Consider the following 22790-nt stretch of genomic DNA (forward strand, 5'->3'; position numbering starts at 1 on the left):
GTATGACTACAACAACTGTCTAATCTCATTGTTGTTGTTGTTGTTGTTGTTCTACCACTGTCACTATTTTCCATAACTTCATTTATTCTTAAGCTTGTGCATATGAGAATAAATTTCCTGAATCTTGTGGCTTTTTTAAATGTATGTAAATAAAGGGGAGAAACAACAAATAAAACTCATTTTACTCGATTTGGCAGTAAATTACTCTAACAGTAAAATATGTTTAAACTGACAGATCTCAAACAAAACACAGAACGAAGGAAATGAAGGAAAGTCACAGCTATTTATCTGGATAAAGTTGCTCACTCCTTCTCATGCAGGTTCAGAGATCATCAGCTGTAGCTGTCAGTATAAAGAAAACCATTTCACCCTGTAAATAACTATAAGAGCTTTACACCACACCCTTTCTTTAATTCAGCCTCTCTGTAAAGTCTCTGTGTTTACAGTTTACACATCTATAAATCTATAAATCTATAATAACTCCCTGATAATCCATACAGTACAGCAATGTCATGTAATTATTAAACATTTCTGGTGTTAATAATAAATGCAAATAAAATAGAAAAAGAAGAAAATTAAAAAGGAGAATAATTTAAAATAAGAATGAGAATTTAAAAAGAAAAAATAAATAATAGCAACAACAACAAGAAGTTTTGTATAGCATTATTTTGCTTTTGTTTATTTCAGTTCCAAAGTCAGAAAGTGTTTAGGAAATTAATAAAATAAATTAAATAACAATCTTAAATACGCTAAATATAAGAAATATAATAAATAATAAAATAACATCATTAAATTATCCTCGTATTAAGTTCAGATTTATTTAATATTAATTTACATGTTGTTGTTGTTTTTTTGCTATTTAATTCTTTATATGAATTAATAATTAATTTATTCTTATAAGAAAATTATATTTATGTTTATGCATAAATAATAATAATAAATAATTCAAAATAAAACAGTTACACACTCAAGACAGCCATCATTATTTTCCCACTTCCGCGTTCAAAAACGTGCTTACGTAAAAACGTGCTTACGCAACAATAACGTGCTGCCATGGAGACGGAGAGACGCGTTGCGCTTTCCGGAAGAAGCTCGCTGCGGCTTTCTGCGGGTTTTGTTTGAAAGGTTGTTGATTGTTGTCGTTTTGTTTTAGCTGTGAGTGAAGGAGGGAGGTGTGATGAGCGGCTCGCTGTGTGCGGTGGCTGTGATGCGGGTCTCTGCGGTGCTGCGGGACTGCGTGGATCAGCTCGCCGTGTTGGGACACATCATGTCCGGGACTCAGAGAGACACAACCGCCGCTGCTGCTGCTGCTGCTGCCACAGTGAGAACATCCGCCACAAACAACCTGTTTCCTCTCCAAAACCTTCCCCAAAATACTCATTTATACTCATTTATACTCTACAGCACCAGAGTAGAGCGAGTAAAGTCTAAAAATGTCTCCAACATACTTTAATCATCACTTTTAATCCAAAAACATACTGATATCTACACCAGTCTACAGGGCCGGGCGATATGAGCCTGTAATACCGATATTGCGATAAAGTGATGTGACGGTACACTTTACTGAGATATCGTGGACATCATGGTATCTTTTTTTTTTTTCTTTATAAATAAATTGAATCATAAACTGACTGGAAGCAGCTGATTTGATGGTAAATGTTGTATAATATTTAAAATTATACCCTGTTAAAGAGTTTGACAGATTTTTAAAAATATTTTTTCACCTTTTCAGGGTTAAATATATTTTACTTTTATATTTATACATTTTAAAAAAATCATAATTTTAACATAAAATATAAAATAAATGTATTTTTGTAGACATTAAATAAATCATTTTATATTTATATTTATACAGTTTAAAAATCATAATTTTAACATTAAATATAAAATACACATATTTTAGTAGACATTAAATAAATCGTCGGTTTATTTATTTATTTAAAAATTTCCAACACTGCTGGCAATTTGTGAGCAAACCTACTGTACACACTGTAATACACATCATGATATAATATTTCTGTCATATCGCTCACGCCTACACACACTCAGTGTCCACTTTATTAGGAACACCTGCACATTTATGCAGCTCTTTAATCAATCAGTTTCACACACATCAGTCTGTAGAGTTACACAGAGTGGCACGAAAAACGAAAACCATCCTGCTGTGAGCGAAGGATCTGCAGCTGAAACACCCTGATGATGATGATGATGATGCTGATGATGATGATGATGCTGATGATGATGATGCTGATGATGCTGATGATGATGATGAGAGATCAGACGAGAATGATCAGGCTGAAGTCCACAGTAACAGTGTTTTGTCCGGTGTGTGTGTGTTTTCTCGAGCAGGTCTCGGAGGACATCAGCGCGGTCCTGGAGCAGCAGAGAGCCGCGGAGTTTCACCTGAAGGCGGCGCGCGGAGGCCGGGTCGAGGCCGGGGGTGTGACGGAGGCCGTACAGGAGCTGCACAGGACACAGCGCGAGCTCGAGCGCACACTGAGGGACAGTACGATCTCCTCCGATTCCATCGGCAAAGTGCAGAGCGACCGGTGAGGACACACACACACACACGGATACACACACACACGAATACACACACACACACACACGAATACACACACACACGCGCGCGCGCGCAGATACACACACACACACACGGATACACACACACACACACACACACACACACACACACACACACACACACGGATACACACAGACACGCGCGCGCGGATACACACACACACACACACACACACACACACACACACACGGATACACACACACACACACACACACACGCGCTGATACACACACGCGCGGATACACACGCGCGCGCTGATACACACACGCGCGCGCTGATACACACACGCGCGCAGATACACACACACACACGCGCAGTTACACACACACGCGCACGGACACACACACGCGCACGGACACACACACGCGCGGATACACACGCACACGCGCGCGGATACACACGCACACGCGCGCAGTTACACACACACGCGCAGTTACACACACACACGCGCAGTTACACACACACGCAGATACACACACGCGCACGCGCGCTGATACACACACGCGCACGGATACACGCACACACACGCGCAGTTACACACACACGCGCAGTTACACACACATACGCGCAGTTACACACACATACGCGCGCTCGGATACACACACGCGCGCGCGGATACACACACGCGCGCGCGGATACACACGCGCGCAGATACACACACACGCGCAGATACACACACACGCGCACGCGCGGATACACACACACATGCACGCGCGGATACACACACGCGCGCAGATACACACGCGCGGATACACACACGCGCGCAGATACACACGCGCGTGGACACACACGTGGACACACACGTGGACACACACACAGACACACACACACTCAAACACACACACATGCACGCGGACACACAATTTAAACATATTCCTACAAAATGTCTAATATTTTTCTTTAAAAGTCACTTTTCTATTTTTTTCTTTAAGTACCTGCACGTTACGGAGCCCCTGAAACGCCACGGAGATAAAGTAATTATTTATACACACACACGCGCAGTTACACACACACGCGCAGTTACACACACATACGCGCGCTCGGATACACACACGCGCGCGCGGATACACACACGCGCAGATACACACGCGCAGATACACACACACGCGCAGATACACACACACACGCACGCGCGGATACACACACACATGCACGCGCGGATACACACACACGCGCGCAGATACACACGCGCGCAGATACACACGCGCGTGGACACACACGCGCGTGGACACACACACAGACACACACACACTCAAACACACACACATGCACGCGGACACACAATTTAAACATATTCCTACAAAATGTCTAATATTTTTCTTTAAAAGTCACTTTTCTTTTTTTTCTTTAAGTACCTGCACGTTACGGAGCCCCTGAAACGCCACGGAGATAAAGTAATTATTTCATGTGTACCTTTAGATTCTCACTTTTTCACTCTTGTCAGTCTCTCAGTTTTCTTTAAGAAAAAAATAATGTTTAGCCGCATTATGTAAAAATGAAATGAAATATATTATATACAGTATACAGTTTTTTTTTGGTCCCTTCAGGGGCTCTGTATGAAGTTCCCGTAGTTGCACGCGTACCCCGTTTCAGAAACAATGGTTTAGGCGACAGATACGTGTCTGTAACTCTGTCATTTATTATCGGAGGATGTTAAAATGAATCAGACGAGCGGATTGGATAATCCTGAATATATGATCTTGGTGTTGTAATGATTAAAAGCGAACGGCCGACAGAACCGTAGAAAACGACGTGTACGTTGTGACGGAACGAATCCGATTCCCACGCAGGAGGTTTGCGGCTCAGCTGATCACCAGACTGCTGACAGAGCTGATCGAGGAAGGAACGTTCCACAGCCTGATCCACACTGTGGAGGAAGAGAAGAGGATCAAAGCTCAGCTGCAAGATATAATCACCAGGTCTGGTGCTGAACGATAAAAAAAACCTAAACGCTCCCGCTTTACTGGAGCTTACTGTGACTATAATAACACACGAGTCAGTTCATGACCAGCCTAAACACTGAACTTCTGCACTGCAGTGAAGAAGAGGATCGTCTCCGGATCAAAACCCTGCAGAAAGAGTTACTCGACATCTGCAAAGAAACAACGCTCCAGATTCAGGTAATCACACCAAGTCTACATTAATGCGCTCGTTATCGTTTAACGCTAACGTGTCATCGTTTCTATAGTAACAGCTCCTTCACACGGTGGACGCTCCACGTCAACAAAAATAAAAAGCAATAAAAATGAAAAGAAGGAGTCTCCAGTGTGTAATCGTTAATAAGGTGAAGTTTTCTGTAAGGAGATGTTTATTTAACATTTACGGAAGGAGTCTCCAGTGTCAGAAGTAAAGCTGTAAAGTTTCTGACATCTTCAGACAGCGGAGTTTACGCTTTGCGGTTTCTCTCTAAAATGACAAGCTGCATTTTTTTTTTGTCTTAGAGAAAGTTAAACGTAACTATAAACAGATAAAAATGTATGACGTGTCATTCTTTAATCAGTTTAAAACTGCAATCGCTGGTAAACTGCTCTGGTGTAAGAGGAATAAAACACTTCGGGACATGTTGTTTTTGGAAAATAATCAACTCCGAGGTGGGAACAGTGACTCAGCCGACGCCGAGTGTTTTACATCAACAACCTCCTTTTATAGGGTGCCATTACTTTTGTACTAATTTGTCTTAATTTAAGGATTTGTTTTGGCTCATTTTCTTTCGCAAAAAAAAAAAATAATAATAATAATTCCGAACTAGGTGGAATTTCATAAACATGTTTTATTTTGTTGTAAACGATCCTGCTAATGATGTACGAATAAATTTGTTCGTATCCAACGCAATCAATAATTAAAAAAAAAAAAAAGTCTGCTCTGTTCGTGTTAACAGATCGCTAACTCACGGATTGTTTCGAGTCTCGATACATCTGCACTTCGTATGTAAAATGGAGGTACGCAGTTATTCCGGATAACTCAATCCGGCTAAACTAATCCCAGGTGTGTATGAGGAACAGGTGTGTATTAGCCCGTCTGGAATAATCCGGTTTACGGCATTTCCAGCTTCTTACGCAACATATTAAGAACAAGTCCTTTATTAGCCCCGCCCCTTTTTCATTAAGGCCGCTGAAAGTTGCAAACTTGCCCTTTAAATGAGAAACGCAACATCCGACGTGCGAAGCGTGTCGTGAACGTGAACTACTTCACGATGATGTCATCGTAGGAGCGTGACAAAATGGCGGCGCACCTCGAAGATCAGCTGCAGGAATGGAAAATGAAGAAAAGCCTGCAGGAGAAGTACATGAGTAACAGCACTCAGCTGCTCGTCTATCAGGGACAGAAACTGAACAACCACAACGAGAAGCAGCTGGAGGCTGAGATCGAGGCGAGTGTGCGTGTGTGTGTGTGTGTGTTTTACTTCGTATGTTTCGGTATCAACTCCCAGCTGATGAGTTTTTGCCCCTGCAGATGCTCAAGAAGAAGCTGAAGGAGGAGGAAAAGGCTCACGAAGAGCTGGAGGTTTTTCTTAAAAACAATCAGACAGTAAGTGCACGAAGAATCGACATTATATTCGTGCTGTTCTGGATCCTGATTGGTCAGAAGGTGTTGATTAGTTTTCTATAACAGCAGCTCTGACAGTAGCGCAGCTGCAGGTTTACATTCATGCGCTCGTTCTGATACGTTATCGTTACTATAGCAACAGCTCGTTCAGGGTCGCTACGCCAAACGCTCTGAATAAACAGAATTTAAAAAAAATCTCTCTAACATTTAGGGAAGGAGTCTCCAGTGTCAGCGCTTTGTAAAGCTGTAACTTTAAGTTTTCAGACGTCTTCAGGAGTTTACGTTCTTTTCTCTTAATATTGAGAGAGGAAAAAAAAGAGAGGCAGGTGAGGGAACGACTGTTTATAGCTGCTATAACGCAAGTTTACAACATTAAACGTAACTACAAATGGATAAAAAGTATGATGTGTCATTCTTCAACTAACTAAAAAGTGTAATCGTTGGTAAAAAGTGTAATCTGCTGTGGTGTAAGAGGAATAAAACACTTCAGGACGAGGTGTTATTGGAAAATAATCCAATTCTGGGTGGTAAGAGGAGCTCGGGTTCGTCACACCGCCCTGTCGTTGATTAATTTCCCGTAACGTCACGACATGCAGTGGTTTATTCTTTACTCAAATCTCGCCTTTAAGCTGCCTGCTCAATTTGTTTCTAAACTTGTAATAATCATATCATTTTGTAGATACCTGAAGAAGTATTATTTCACAACAACACAGTGCTGTAACCCTTTTCCACATTCTGGTTAGTTTTTTCTGGACCAGAAATTTGTTTAAAAGGCAACACGTGCGGTATAAAGTCACCGGGAAAAATATACAGGAATCTTATACAGGATATACGATTAACTGAAAGAGTTTGTTTTCACTACAATCATAATTCATCTTACAGCCAGCAGAGATAACATACTGCCGCTTTAAAAAAATATATTAAATTAAAACAAGGTAAATCTCAGACTAAAGAGACTAAATGATCTAATGATTGAATGATTTAATGCAAACACACCATTAAATTTCACGCTAAACTTTACAGAATGTATGTTTGAGTTAATCTGACAGAATTACGGGATTCGCTTCCCTCGAACCTCTCGCTAATGAACGCGTAACAGCGCACTGTGTGTTCACGCCTCTGTTCCAAGAGTCTGGAGGAAAAGCTGGAGTACTGGATGGAGCGCTACGATAACGACACGGAGGACAAACAGCGAGAGCTGAACACTTTAAAGACCAACAAGTCCAACAACGTGGAGCAGCTACAGGACCTGGCTAAGAAAGTGCGCACCTTTGTTCATTTTTTTTTAAACTCGACTACAGTTTCACAGCGCTGCACAGGACGAGTTCAGAGTCAAAAAACTCTTTTCTGTTTTGTTGTTGTTGTTGTTGTTGTTGTTTTCAGTACCGAGACAGCGAGCAGGTGATTATCGAGGACAGACTGGAGAAGGAGAAGCTGCGCAAACAGCTGGAGAAAGAACAGCTGCAGAGGAACGCAGCTATAAAGGTGAACTTTAGTCTGATATTTATACGCTTTAAAAAACACGGCTGACACTTTAAGGTTTTCAGGCTCGTGGAGTTTCATACCAGGGCCCTGAATTAGACGAAGGAGATCGCGCTCCACTCCACACGGTGCAGGATTTTTCTTTTTCTTTAGGATGTGTGACAAATTTTAAGGTATTTGTTTTATTTTCTGCAGAGAAAAGAACCTCAATTTTAATATAAGACATCTTTGTCTGAAAATAAATAATGAAAAAAACGTCCTTCAGGGCTTTTTTTTTTTTTTGGATGGTGAACAGTTATAGATTTGTAAACTTTTAAAAAATATATATATTAATAATAACAACAAGACAAAAAAGAATAAATATATAAATAAATACATAAGTAAATAAATAGATAAACAAGACCATGAAAGACTAATGCAGCTAGCTAAATTAAAAAAAAAGTTAAAGTTACTACTTGGAATCGATCTGGTTCCACCTTGAAGGTACTAAATGGTACTTTTAGTAAGAGTGTACAGTTTTGTTTTATTTTGTTTTTTTATTTTTAATTCATTTTGAGTCACTTTATTTGCGTAACCGAACACAGCTAGCTAATGCGTGCACAGGGAACTGGTCAGCTACATTCACTAATGATTATCTAATGATCCTTTAACGCTTTTTGTTTTTAATCCATACATTAAATTAACACTGGATCTGCATTGTTTGGGGGGAAAAAATTATTGGCACCCCTCAAGAATATGGCTTAAAAAATATGGTATAAATATATAAATATTACACACAATATTAAATCAGGAACATTTCAAGAAGTTGCAGATTCTGATGATATTATAGAAATGAAGTCAAGATATTTAGAGAGAATAATTTGTGAATGTCTGAAAAACAAGAAAAAAAATGATAATATTTTAAGATTAAACTCAAAATATACTGTAGCTAAAAAATATTACTGTTATATTTTCACCTTGAAATACTTTTTTTCTATTTAATAGCTTACTAATTTATTTACTTTATTTTTTATGATGGTGATATATATATATATTTTTTACAGTGACATAAAATTCTGTCGTATCACCAAGAAAACTTTAAAAATATACGAAATTAAACTGGACAAAGTTTTAACCTCAAAATCTCTCTCACTGCATGCGTTATTGGGTGCCAATTATTGGGTGCCAATATTTCCGGATGCGGCGTAATCTTTAACCCGCTGTGAAATTAACACGTACTAACGTTATTTCTCTGCAGATTCAGTCGTGGTGGAGAGGAACGCTGGTCAGAAAAGGTCTCGGTCCCTTTCAAAAGGCGAAGAAACCCAAGCAGAAAAAAGAGGGCAAAAAAGGGAAGAAGAAGAAGTAGTGAAGTGATGAAAAGAAAAAAAAGAAAACCACAAAAAATCAAACACGTGGCAGAAATGGGAACTTTATTAATTCATTTTATAATAAATCCAAATGTTCAGAAAATACTTTTAATATTTTACTAATTTTGTAACATTACAGTAAAAGCTTTGATGGGACAATTAAACAAGAAATGCTGTTTAAAAAAAAAAAAAAAAAAAAAAAGAAGAAGAAGAAGAAGAAAATGTCCACGCTGTCTGATTGAAGTATGTAGTGCATCCTCGTGTGTGTGTGTGTGTGTGTGTGTGTGTGTGTGTGGTCAGCGGTACATACTTGTAAACGTATGGAATGTATTAATTTACTGTACAGACACGCAGGTGAAAACCCTGCAGAAGGGTCAACATCATTTCTGCTGGGGAAGAACCCTAGGTCAAAATAAAACGAATAATAATAATAATAAAAAAAAAATAATAATAATAATACAAAAACATCTATAATATTATATTTATTTTTTTAACTTCCCTCTTTAAAACACCAGGGTCTAAAAAAGCAAGTTAAAAAATATTCAAAATAAAAAGTTTTATATGCATATTCAATTTTTTTTTAATGTTTTTTTTTTTTTTTTAAATTTTATTTATTTATTTAATTTTATATTTCTTTATGAAGAATTCTGGGCAAGCTTTAGTGCACTGACCTAACCGCTACGTTATTCACCTACAACAGCGCCTCCTCTCGTCACAAGCCGAAATCACCTTCACCGTACGCCTCCTTCTTCTCCGGTAACGTTCTCATCTTATCAAAGCACCAAACACCCCAGATACCCAGCCAAGGTGCAATGCTGTGTCAGCGTTTTATTTTTCACTCAGCAGCGAAGACGACGGCCTTCGAGAAATTTACAAAAAAATAGATATCGGAATCCATTTCCGCAAGATAGAAAAAAAAAAAAAAAAATTGCATACGCTCTTTTTTTGGGCAGCAGCAGTGTGTCGAAATTCTGACTCATTATCTCAAAATTCTCACTTTTAATCTCGAAATTCTGATTTTTAAACTCAAAAATTTTACTTATTATCTCGAAAGTCTGACTTTCAATCTAAAAATTTGACTTGTCTCGAAATTCTGACTTTTAAACTAAAAAATTTGACTTGTTAAAATTCTTACTTTTAATCTCAAAATTATCTTAGAATTAACTTTTAATACAAAAATCTTGACCTATCTCAGAGTTCTGACTCACTCATCTCAGATCTTTAACTTATTATCTCAAAGTTCTGACTCAGTTTATATAAGATTATATCACATTTTTTTTGGACTTGCTAAACCAAAATAATGATTTATGATGTTGAATTTTTAGATTTTCATAAGTGCCACACTGCTGGCTCATTGGGTCGTCCTGATAAACAATTGTGAGCTATATATTCGATTAAAAAAATGACACATTACTATTAGCATAGGTCAGAATTTTGAGATAAGTGAAAACACTGAGATAATTCAGAATTTTAAGATGTCAAAAAAATTTGAGATAAGTAAGAATTTGAAAGTCAACATAAGAATTTTGAGACAGTAACAGAATTTATAAGTCAAAAATTTGAGACAATTGTATTATTTTAAGTCAGAATTTTGAAATAAGTCAAAAATACTCACATAAGTAAGAATTTTAAGATGTCAACTTTCTGAGATAAGTCAGAACTTCGAAATAACTCAAAACGTTGAGAAAATAAATAAGAATTTTAACGTCAGGATTTTGAGATTAGTTAAAACTTTGAAAGTAGTCAAAAAAAAAAAACTGAAATAAGATAATACGTCACGATTTCGAAACAATGCTGCTGCTAAAAAATACAGAAAAATGCATTTTTTTCTTTTCTACCTGGGGAAATGGGCTTCCATAAAATATATTCAATAAAAAAAAACCCACAAACACAAACGTACAGCTTCCGATCACCGAATCACAGATACGGACAAGCAAGCCATGCAGTGGTGACTACAGCCTTAGCGTCTAGCACCGTGTGTGTGCGTCTCTATTCTAGCCCCGCCCCCTTTTTAAACTCCTCCCTTTCCCCACGTTATATCGAGTAACTCGTTCATGCATGATCTGTTACAGAAAGAAGAGCAACTAAGTAACACTTGCGTCTCCTGCAAACCCTTTCGTGAACATTTCACATTTTAATGCATTCACATCACATGAGATGGAAAAAAAAAACCCGATCGATTAAAAAACAATGAATCGGAAGCTAAAGACTAAACTAGGAAAACTGATTGCATCGCATATCTGCGAAAATGAAGCTTTCCAAATAAAAAATTTTAGTTTACATCTCAGTTTGTTAAAGAACTGACGCTAGCTCGTGTTATATTAAACAACTACAACCGGAATATCCTGGAATTTTTCCTTTTTTTCCCGAATTCTCCCACGTGACGTGAATGCTGTATTTAAACTGATCTAGAAACAAGGCTGTACGTCAAAAAAACAAAAAGTGTTTCAATATTTGTGTGTTTTTTTTCCCCCCTAGTCCCCTAAACGTCCTTGTCACACATAGTGCCTTGCTTTATTTTAATAAACTATTAAATCTATTAACTGTTATATAAACTATGATAAAGAGATTTAGAGATTTAGATATTTAGGACAGCGGGTGTTCATAGTCTTTGGGAAACAGCGTCACCCCGTGGCTACATACGTACACTTCTGATAAATCTCTGTGCAACGTGCACGTTCTCTAACACAAGAGGTCGGGCTTTTAGCTTCGCTCAACGAGTGAGAGTTAGTGTGATTTACTTAAACCGTCTTTTGATCCAACAATCCTGATTATTAAGATCTGACATCCCAGAGTCAGCCGTGATATTATAATAGTAATAATAATAATAATAATAATAATAATCATAATCATAATAATCATAATAGTAGGTGCAAAAATGATGTGACAGAGAAAGAAAAATAAATGAGAGAAGAAGAATCTCTGTAACTATTGAATGAATGCTGGTTTTGTAGGTCATGATGGATGATCAGCATCTTCTCTCCTCTTTTCCACGCCGCAATCGCTCACCTCGTCCTTTCGTTCCTCCGTGTGAGGTGGAACGAGTGAGCGAGTGCCGCGTCTCTACATGGTAACTGAAGTGTCGGAGAATGGTCAGTTTTCAGGTCCAAGCCGTGCGCAGTCTCAGTCTCTCTCTCTCTCTCTTTAGCCCATATTAAGCACTGGAAAGGGCAAACGGTGTGCTGTGGCCACGCCCATGCCCCGCCCACCACTGACTGGCAGTCCTACATGGAGAGGGCGGAGCTGGTGGTTGGTGATGTAATGTTTTTCGGAGGTGCCAGCTCGAGCAGGGCGCGCACCGTCCCCGCTACCTGCTCCAAACCTTTCTCCTCCAGGATGTGGAGCGGGAGACAGAGCTGACTCTGAGGTTCAGCACACACACACACACACACACACACACACACACACAGAGAGAGAGAGAGCGAGAGAGAGAGAGAGGGAGAGGGAGATGGAAAGGGGGAAAGAGAGATGGAGAGAGAGAGGGGGAGAGAGAGGGAGAAAGAGAGGGAGAGAGCGATAGAAAGGGGGGGGAGAGAGAGAGAGATGGACAGAGAGAGATGGAGAGGGAGATAGAGAGGGAAATGGAGAGGGAGATGGAGAGAGAGAGAGAGAGACAGACAGGGAGGGCAATAGAGACACAGATAGAGATAGACAGAGAGGGAGATACCAAAAATAGAGAGAATGATAGACATACACAAAGAGAGCGATAAAGACAGAAATAAAGAGAGACAGATAGAGGCAGATAGAAAGAGAGACAGATACACAAAGAGACAGATAGAGAGACAGAAATAAGGAGAAAGAAAAGGAGAAACAAAAGAGAGGAGAGAGACAACGAGAGGCGCACAGAAAGAGAGAGAGATAGACAAGGAAAAAGAAAGCGAGAGAGAAAAAGAAAGACAGAAAGAAACAGAGACAAAGAGAGAGAGAAGAGAGGGAGAGATAAGATAGAGAGACAGAAAGAAAGATAGACAAAGAAAGAGCCAGAGAGAGAGAGAGAGAGAGAGAGAGAGAGAGAGAGAGAGAGAGAGAGAGAGAGAGAAAGGGAGATGGGGTTTGGGAACAAAACAAAATAAAAAAGAAAAAAGGGGCGTGTCAATGGTAACGAAATAATGAAAAACCGTACAAACATAAAAAAAACAATGATATAATTAAATAAAAAAAAAGAAAACATGTCAAACTTAAAAATAAAACTGTGTAAAATTAATAATGGAGTGAGAGAGGAATGAGGGGAAAAAAAAAAAAACAAAGCCATGACTGTGGGGAAAACGCAGAAGAGTAAAAGCGGAATAGAAGAGAGGCCAATCAGAAAAGAGAGAACTCTCCAGTGTTTTTAAACCTAACCTCTCTCCACTGTATCTGCAGTGTGTGTGTGTGTGTGTGTGTGTGTGTGTGTGTGTGTGAGAGAGATATTTCATCACAAATATGAATTTCCGCGTTCACTCCGAACTCAACTAGAACCGAAGTCTAAAAGCAGCTGTTAAACTCCGTCAATAAACCTAAACACGAAAAGCAGAAATGCTGTTTTCGATTGTTTTCCTCCCGAGATTATTTCAGTCACATCGCTAATAAATATAAATAAATAAACTAATAATTTTATGGAACGTACTACCAAAAGAACATACAGTATATTGATCAATTTTATTTCTCATTAATAAACTCAAAACATACTCAATTTACCATGACAGAAAGCAAAGACGCCACGTTATTGCGTTTTTTTTCTCGCATAAAAATCTAAATGAATCGAGACTGAAACGTTACTAACGTGAAATCTCAGAAGGGGGCGGGGCTTCGAGGGGGATCAATTAATTTCGATTAGTAAAAATCACCTACGCAACTGGATTCATATGATTCGAATTATTTCGTTTGAGGTTTTTATTTAGCGCTTTTGGCATATGTTGGAGTATCGTACTTTAACGATAAAATGCGGAGATCCTACGCAAAATCCCGGAAGGTTCGTAAGTCTGTATTAATACTAAAGGAATGTCCAATAGATAGACAGATAGAAGGATAAAGTTAAATCCTGACCTCATACTCCTAAAAACTGTTAACTGTGGGAGTCACTTTGTTTATAACGTGACATCACGACAGGTACGACTTTTTTAAGAAGAAAAAAATTGCGTTTATGCCAAAATTACCACAAACACAACTCTCATTTTTTAGAGTTCTTTACAAATCCACATCCCTAAAACACTCCTGAACGCTACAACAAAAGGAGAAGATTTCTAGATCTGGTACGACTTTCTCTCACATCTAATAGCTGCAGGTTTGAATCTGTGCTTTAAATTTGTGTATTTTAAATGTTTATTGCTTGACGGAGTTTAAAAGTGACCAGGTTGAAGTGACTAAATTGTCGTCAGAATTGGTGGATAGAGATTAGGATGAATAACACTGGAGTAAGTAGCAGCAAAAGAGCCAGAAACAGTGAAGGACAAGGATTCAATTTTATTGTAAAAAGTTTTGGAAGAGTCATAAACTTAAAGGATTATCAGAACATTAGGCATCAGCGTGTATAACCCACACACACAAATACTGACTGAAGGTGTTTAAACCAGTGGTTTCCAAACTTTTTTTTTGGCTGTAGACCCCTTTCAATGATCTTTTAAGTCAAGTATCCCTTTACTGCACTAGAAACACTAGGAAGATATCTGTAAGGGAAAGACCATAGTTCCTGTATGAAGAGCATTCACTGCACAGCTACATACACTGCAGATTGCAATATGTATAATATATAAATAGATGGTGGAAGTCATGATGGAAACCAGCTGAGAAGTTTAGATCAGACTTTCTCTATCCCTACATACCATCTCCAGTGGGTCCTGGGTCTGCCCCGGAGTCTCAGTCCATTGCTACGTGCCTGAACCATCTCCAACCAGGAGGCATCCTTGTAAGCAAGGAATCAAAGCAAGAAGCAGCAACACTACTCAGAGGCTCTTCCAGGTCATCAAACTACTCACCGTATCACAGAGAGCATGTAGAGGAACCTCATTTCCACAACCTGTACTTGAGAACTTATAAACACGTAGAATGACCGATAAACAGTGCGCTTCATCTACAAACCGAGTTCCTGCTTCACCGCTACGGATCGGTGAAGTGACTGTAATGCTGCAACAGTTAGAGGGGTGTCCTTCAGTGAACCTCAGGGCTACGTCACCGGGAGCTTAATGCTCCCAGTAGGGCCGCCCTTGCAGATCTAAGAGGAGAAATCAGGCAAGGAGTGATGACCGCTATAAAAGCTACAAAACAGACTAGATGTACCCTGCATGGAATAAGGTTTAAAGGAACCCACCATTGGAGCAAAACCTGGGGGTGGTGAGACCGGGTCACTCACGTAACCCAGGCGAGCTCAGCCTGAAATGATTACATGGACCATCTTGTTGGCTCACTACCTGCAAGATGAAGGGTGGAGCCAGGCCTGGGGGGTAGAGTCTGCAGGTCAGCTTCTGGTGACTGGGCCAATCTTGTAATCGGGTTGAACTCAACCCAAAATGGAGTCATGGAGTGATCATGTGGGCTCAACCAACTGCAAGGTGAAGGGTGGAGCGAGACCTGAGGGTAGTGTCTGCAGGCGAGAGTATGGTGACTGGGCCACTCCTGTAATCGGGTCAAGCTCAGCCCGAAATGCCAACGTGGCCCCATCTTGTAGGCTCATCACCTGCATGACAAAGGGTGGAGCCAGACCAGGGGATGGTGTCCACAGACAAGTGTCTGGTGACTGGTAACTGAGTCGAGCTTAACCCAAAATGGAGTCATGGAGCCATCATGTGGGCCCAACCACCTGCAAGATGAAGGATGGAGCCAGACCTGAGGGTAGTATCTGCAGGCGAGCGGGTCTAGCTCAGCCCGAAATGTCAACGAGGCCCCATCTTGTAGGCTCATCACCATGATAAAGGGTGGAGCCAGGCCTGGAGGTAGTGTCCGCAGGTGAGTGACTGGTGACTGCGCAGTCAATCTCAGCCCAAACGGCAATGTGGAGCCATCTTGTGGGCTCACCACCAACAAGATAAGGGTTAAAGGTCAGGTGCAATGCCAGTGGAGCGGCACGCTCGTCATATATTTACTAGACCTTTGGAATGGAATTCGTAGTTCTAATTATTACATTAAAATAATATCTAGGGGAAAAAAAAACAGTATTAATTATTACCCTTTTCCCCTTAAAAGTCTTTTCTGCTCAGTAGTATCTGGAAATACCTTCTATTTGAAAAACACTGGTTTAAACTATCAAACCTCTCATACTGGTCTTAGATCATCTCACACACACAAAAACCCTAACATTCATTTCCAAAGCTATGTTCTAGCTATCTATCTAACTTACAAAGTTACAGATACGCTATTTCAACAGTCCTTTTTATCAACAGAACAAAAAGGCCTGAATTTCTCAACCCTGAAACCCAGAATACATTATTGCAGATTAAAAACAATCGTTACTGTATGCTTAGAAATGCGCACCACTAAAAGCAGCCGATAAGAAGCTCGGAAATAACAGCAGCGTTTCTCAGTAAAGAGTTCAACAAATCCACTCTTTGGAAGGAGAGATTGTAAAATGTTTGGATTTGAACAGGGGCACTTATCGGCTTAATAAACGTATGGCTACTTCCTTTAAGCAGTGAGATGTTTTCCGAGTCAGCATTTGGGAAAATTCCTGATACAAATAGTATCCAAATGTCTGAGTCTACAAACAAAAACTGTTTTTATTTTTTTTTTATTCCATCAGCTATCAAAAACAATCATAAACAAACACAAAATTGTACGCAGTCTATTCGTATTATTCACGAGTACATTATTTAAATGGAGCTTCAGTTTGAACCCCATTTCCTACGTTCACACTAACCACTGACAAGCTGCTCGAAGTTTGTCTCTTGTGGGCGTGGCTTGTCATGAGAAATACTAGTAGCTATATAAAGCTTCTAAAGCTAACAGGTTAAATAGAAATTAAATAATTCACTAATCGGTGTAAAAATTGCTTGTTTCATTTACACAGCGACGTTCTCAGATTAAACGACCAAAGCGAGCTAACTGCACAAGCTACGTACATTCATCGAAGGAACCAAAGATCTCTGCTACTTCCTTCCAAGCTTGGTTTTTATTTTTCTTTGTAATGTCTCTACACACATTTCATGAGAGTTCGTATACAGCAGGGTAAGACGAAACCACAGTTATAAGTTTTCTTCCATCAGTCAGTAAATGGGAACTAACTGCAGGTAGGAACTAAACTTCTGAGCGAGTGATGTTGGTATTGGAGCATTTTTTCCGAAATGACAAACACCTGGTGTGTGTTTATTATTATTATTATTATTAGTGAAGAAAAAAAATTCAATCTTGTTTGAAGGAACAAATTAACTAACACGATGGTAAAAACCAAACAATAAAAACAAAAAACAGTTCTTGAGAGAGGACTCAGACAAAAATTGAAAACGTTTCCTCGTGCTGTCTGTTATTAATCCATCATCCAATGAGCTGTTGTGCTTTACAATCTGACCATGTGGTATTCGATCATTAGTTAATTACGCTGAAGATCATCCTCTGAATTTAAGAGTAAACCTCTAGGGATTTCGTAGGAAGATGATGATGATGATGATGATTGTCTGGTTTATTAGTGCGAACGTTAAACGCTTTTGTTCTAGTTTCAGTGCAGAAGACACACTGTAAGTGTACGAGTGCTGATTAAAAACACGGCACCAGGTGGCAGTAGAGAGCACATAACAGAGACATGAAGGACAGGTAGAACAGCGCGAAACCGGCCAGCTGGCACGGAGGCGACGGACGCATAGGGGGCGCTAGCGAGAGCAAAGCGTCGATCAGTCTGTATAAACACAGCGCTTTGCCCTCCAACACCTCGCCAACTGAACACAGGCTTCCCTTCAGCGGAGTCACGGAAATGTACAGGGGGCGGAGTTACGCAAATATATAGGGGGCGGAGTTACGTAATCATACAGGGGGCGGAGTTATGGAAATATGCAGGGGGCGGGATTATGGAAATGTGAGGAAATAAAGCATTAGAAATGTAAAATAAGCGATGAGAAGAAATGAAAAAAAAGGGATGTTTTAGGAGATGAAAAGGGGGAGAGAAAGAGAGTTAATGATTTTAGCTACTTTAGCGCTCGGGCATTAAAGCGTGAAAAGATTAACGAGGTTTATTAGAAGAACTTAAAAAAAAAAAAAAAAAAAAAAAAAAAAAACAAGATTCTATAAGCTTAAGAATTACTTTTAAGAAAAGATATCTTAATATTTTAAAAACAGTGAAACTTTGGTTCTGGAGGTAAATTTCTCAATTATTATCTTTATTTTCCACATAAAATTTTTTGAAAATTTTAATAATAAAATAAAAGAAATTGAAAATTAATAAAAAATATTTAAAAATATAAAAATAATTTTTCGATATATTATTTAAGTCCAAACAGCTACAAGTTGAATCATGGCCTTTAGCTGAAACAAACAACTTTAAGAAAATTAACCAGCTACAAGTCTGACAAGAATCACTTTAGCCAACAAAAGTAAATATAAATAAATAAATAAATAAATAAATAAATAAATAAATAAATAAACTGTAGAAAATCCTAAAAGATAAAAGTAGAATCATTATCTTTAGCAACCAAACTACAATTAAAAATTAACTAACTAACTAAATTTCAGAAAGGTCAACAAGCTACAAGCTGAATTATGACCTTTAGAAATAAATAAATAAATAAATAAGATGGCTAAATCCATTCCAGCATGTTTATGTTAGCATGTAGCTAACGATTAGTTTTAACCTCCAGAACCTCAGCGTTCTGCTTTTATCGAAACATCACAGGACCGATTTTTTAAAGCTTACCTGAGGGACGCCGATTTTACGACACGCCTCCAGGAAGTTCTCCACGTTCCGTCGACATTTAGCCATAGTCAGTTTGGGCTGAAAGGAAATAAAAACTCGCTGTGAAACATCCACAGACAAAAAAATAGAGGGAAGAAACATACATATACAGCGTTACTGACCACCGCAGGCGAGGGCACGTGAATGCTGGGTACTGAGCGAGGCCGCACGTGATTGGCCAGATGGCACAGCACCACCCCGTCCGTCAGCGCCGCCCCCAGGTCGCTAGGCAACGAAACTTTCAGCCGAGACTCGATGTTCTGCGGTCAGGAGAAATCAAGAGCAAAAATCACAAATTCAATCGTTGAGCCACTTCGAATGAAGATAATGACCGCCCCCTCCTCCTCACCCCAACTGACCCCGCCCCCTCCTCATTGGCCCCGCCCCCTCATCAACCCCTCTGGCCCCGCCCCTTCCTTGCCCCCCCCCCGCTGGCCCCAGCACACAAGGGGAAGTGATTGTTTAACTTCGTGAGGAAGTTCTGCTGTTTGTGAACAAAAGAACAGAAAGAAAGTGAATAAATGCGGATACTGCAAAGAAAACGCAGGAGTCCTGTGTGTGTGTGTGTGTGTGTGTGTGTGTGTGTGTGTGTGTGTGTGCGCTCCTCTGGGACGATGAAGGTTGTGTACGTGTTACGAATTTTTGAACGTTTTTCACGTTAGAAGCTGATGGAGAACCTTTCTGAGCTGTTCCACCAGTTCAGCTTCTTCTCCTGTGAGTCCTGGAGCTGGTGATGGTGTAGGAGTCGCGTGATCCGGCTCGGACCTCCCAGCTCTCGAGTCTCCTACACACACACACACACACACACACACACACACACACACACACACACACACACACACTTTTTAATCACGGTCATCCTAACATCATATTAAGTTATTTTCCTGTCAGAAGCATCAAAAGCAATTCCATTTAATCTCAAATCCACCTTCAGACTCTTATAAACCGTGATTATGACCCGAGTTTTGCTCGAACAATCCTTCTACGAATTACTTCACGTCCTACAGCAGCCGCACCGAATAAAATACCAAACGCAAATAAAATTCGTCTGATTAAAAAATAAATTAATTAATTAAAAAGACCTAATTCATGTGAATGAAAGAAACTTGGCAATAAAATAAAATTTTGAAAAAAAAAAAACAAAAACGAATAAATACCCCCTTTTTGTTCTTTAAATCAAACATAAATAAATATAATTTATTTTAATTTATGTTTGTAATTATTCACTTTCTTTCTTTCCGTATTTAATCACTTACATTGTTTTTTCCCCCCAATATATATATATATTTTTTATTTATTAATTTATTTATTCATTCCTGAACTTATCGCTTCATTCTTTTATGCACACTTTTAATTCTTCTTTATGCTTTTTATTCATTTGGTATTCTTTTATATATTTTTAATAAGTGTAGAAAAATATAAAGAACAAAAAAAAATATAATAAAGACAATATATACCATTTCAGTAATGCTTAAATAGAAAGATGAAATTTATTTTAAAATATATATATATAAATTGTTTAAATGTATTTTTAGTCATTTATTTTTTCTTTATTTTTATTCTATTTATTTTTTATGGGATTTTTTTTATTTGACATTTTTCGCTCTCGGTTTGGGTGACTTTTTAATTTTTTTGGTAAATTTTGGATTGTAAACTTTCCAGACTTTTTATTTTCAGTGATTTTTAAAATGTTGTGAAAAATAGAAAATTGCGACGTGCATTACGGAGGCTGCGTTAGAAGAGAATAAGGGGAAAAGTCTGAAAAAAATAAATAAATAAACAATCACATGACATAAAAAATGTTATTAACATATAGATCGATATTTTCCTGCATCTCCTGCAGGACTGAATAATGGTCCAGGCGCACGGCGTACCTCGTTTCTTCTCCTCTCGCTGACCGAGGCGGTACAGGAAGCTCTCGGGGCGCGACGCGGCTCCGCGGCAGGAGGTCGGCGCAGCGGGGCCGGGGTAAGAGGGCGACTGGAGCGCTGTGTGTGATACGGAGTGAGCGGTGAGAGAGTGGTGATGATAAGGGAAAGATAGAAAATAAAAATAAAATAACATGTTTATAAAATCTCACCAGTCGGGGACAGCGAGGCGCGATCTTCTCCTTGCTGTGATTTTTTTATGGAAGAGGGAAAAAAAAAAAAAAAAAAAAAAAAAAGAATCAAGATTAATCAGAATTTCACCCTGAAATGTCAATCATAATTTCACACGCTTTTAATCAGATTTCATTTTTGCAAAAAACTGATTAGACCTTTTTTTTTTTGTTTGTTTTTTGTTTTTTAAACACAAACTCGGACCGTCATCAAGGAAAGATGATCCACTTTTCCAAAAACGGACGTTTATTTCAAAATCTCTTCTCTCGAGTCTTCACTGTAAAAAAAAAACATATTACATTTTATTAAGTATAAATATGCGTCCATTTTTATACTTAATAAAATTTTAAATCTTTGGATGATGTTGGAATTAAAATTAAATGAAAATGTTTTTCGCAGTGAAGACAGTCTCCAGAGAAGAGACTTTTACAATGAATGTCATTTTTGCGATATAATCTACCAGATATCAACCAGTTATGTATATTTTTGGCAAAATTACACAGTGTGTGTAGTTAATGAACAAAATGTTGAACCAAAAGTTCAAATATTTACAGATGTAATTTTCTAATCTGTTACTGTTACTGCGAGGAACAATCCTGATGTTAATGTATCACGATATCGAGATCGTCTTATCGCCCGGCTCTGTGTGCATGTAGTGAGAAGATGGAAAAATAAAGCAGGTGTGAAACAGAAAGAGAAATCCAACACTGAAATTAAATAAATAAATAAATAAATAAAGCAAACACAATGTGAAGACAAAAGAAGGAAATGTTTCAGCATCCTGTTTAATACCCGTTAAAGGTGGGGATGAAATTTATTTTCTTCCGAGTTTACTTTTTCAAGGACATGTTGGTCTATTTAACGGTTTCCTACATTACCCACAATGCCGTGCGACTACCTGCTGATAACGGTGCAGTGGAATTTAGCCCTCAACATCATCTCAATCTAAAGAGAGCGATGCAGCGGCGCTTTAGTGCCGTAGTCTGTCTTCAACTTTTGCGCTAATACATCGCGCTCGTCACCTCGCACATCGAGACTTTGCCGTCGTATACCTGCAGTGCATTCTGGGACTTTGAGTCCAAAGTTAAATATTAAAAAGAAAAGAAGCTCTTGCTCTTTATTATTTCGGAGCTATTATTACACGATGCCCAGAACCGGAGCGTCATCCCTGACGTCTGAGATCGTGGAAATGTTTTTCCGCGTATTAAACGCTACAGTAACTGCGCTAGTTTCTTCCTAGCGTCCTGCTGTGACATCAGCGAGACACACGACCACTAACCTCTCACAGGTACAACAAAAATACAGCACCAACCAACACATCAGCGCCAGAATCACTAAACACACGACACAACCTTCAGTATCACTTGTAGAACAATCGTGATCTACATCCTGACGGGGCTGGATAGGGTTCATGACTTTGACTTTTTCAAAATACTGATTAAAATGCATTTCTGATTTTTAAATTTTTTTTTAACACACCACTTCGTCTTTCATTTTATAATGACAAAGTGGGACATTTTATGGTAACGTAATCATTATTAGAGCATCTCTGGGATTTTTAGCCTCGTCTGAATGTGTGTGTATATATGTGTGTGTGTATATATATGTGTGTGTGTACGTGCCTCACACTGAGTTCTCTAACATGAGCGGCAAAAATAACAGCAGGTAATATACAGTATATCCAGTCTGAAATGACATGATTGTGTAATATCCTGTAAGAAAAGTAGAAGTTTTTATGCTTTTTCTTCAGTAGAAAGACACTTCAGGAAGCGCTCGCTCTTTTCTCTTCTCTATCATCTCTCCAAAACCAAAAGATTCAAAATACAGAACAATAAAATATAGACGACGTTTAAAAAAAAAAAAAAAAAAAAGAGACGTGT

General features: G+C 38.9%; 2 protein-coding genes across 7 annotated transcripts in view; one reads left to right on the forward strand and one right to left on the reverse strand.

Annotated features, from left to right (window-relative positions):
- Nucleotides 1–1066: 1066 nt before the first annotated feature.
- Nucleotides 1067–9428, forward strand: iqcg (IQ motif containing G). Its single transcript, XM_053234875.1, has 9 exons — nucleotides 1067–1321; nucleotides 2350–2549; nucleotides 4375–4503; nucleotides 4623–4704; nucleotides 5793–5954; nucleotides 6038–6112; nucleotides 7260–7391; nucleotides 7514–7615; nucleotides 8850–9428. The coding sequence occupies exons 1-9, from the start codon at nucleotides 1178–1180 to the stop codon at nucleotides 8958–8960; spliced, it is 1137 nt and encodes a 378-aa protein (XP_053090850.1). The 5' UTR covers nucleotides 1067–1177; the 3' UTR covers nucleotides 8961–9428.
- lrch3 (leucine-rich repeats and calponin homology (CH) domain containing 3) overlaps nucleotides 9004–22790 on the reverse strand; it is a 42641-nt gene continuing 28854 nt past the window's right edge. For 3 of the 6 annotated variants that reach the window (XM_026913660.3, XM_026913659.3, XM_026913662.3), the window contains 6 exons: nucleotides 20892–20925; nucleotides 20686–20799; nucleotides 19489–19595; nucleotides 18934–19071; nucleotides 18773–18850; nucleotides 12333–17817 (listed from right to left, as the gene is read on the reverse strand). In XM_026913660.3, coding sequence (XP_026769461.3) covers nucleotides 17623–17817; nucleotides 18773–18850; nucleotides 18934–19071; nucleotides 19489–19595; nucleotides 20686–20799; nucleotides 20892–20925 — 666 coding nt within the window. In that variant the 3' untranslated portion in view covers nucleotides 12333–17622. The other 3 variants (XM_026913661.3, XM_034305169.2, XM_026913663.3) reach the window with 3 other exon arrangements.

The sequence above is a fragment of the Pangasianodon hypophthalmus genome, chromosome 6 (assembly GCF_027358585.1).
Source record: "Pangasianodon hypophthalmus isolate fPanHyp1 chromosome 6, fPanHyp1.pri, whole genome shotgun sequence".
Taxonomy (NCBI): Eukaryota; Metazoa; Chordata; class Actinopteri; order Siluriformes; family Pangasiidae; genus Pangasianodon; species Pangasianodon hypophthalmus.

Bases quoted from the DNA above. Each gene is read 5' to 3' on its own strand.
- iqcg (XM_053234875.1), top strand. From the start codon at position 1,178: ATGAGCGGCTCGCTGTGTGCGGTGGCTGTGATGCGGGTCTCTGCGGTG. The intron at 2,550-4,374 runs GTGAGGACACAC...ATTCCCACGCAG, and splicing joins GGCAAAGTGCAGAGCGACCG to GAGGTTTGCGGCTCAGCTGA. The intron at 4,705-5,792 runs GTAATCACACCA...ATGTCATCGTAG, and splicing joins AAACAACGCTCCAGATTCAG to GAGCGTGACAAAATGGCGGC.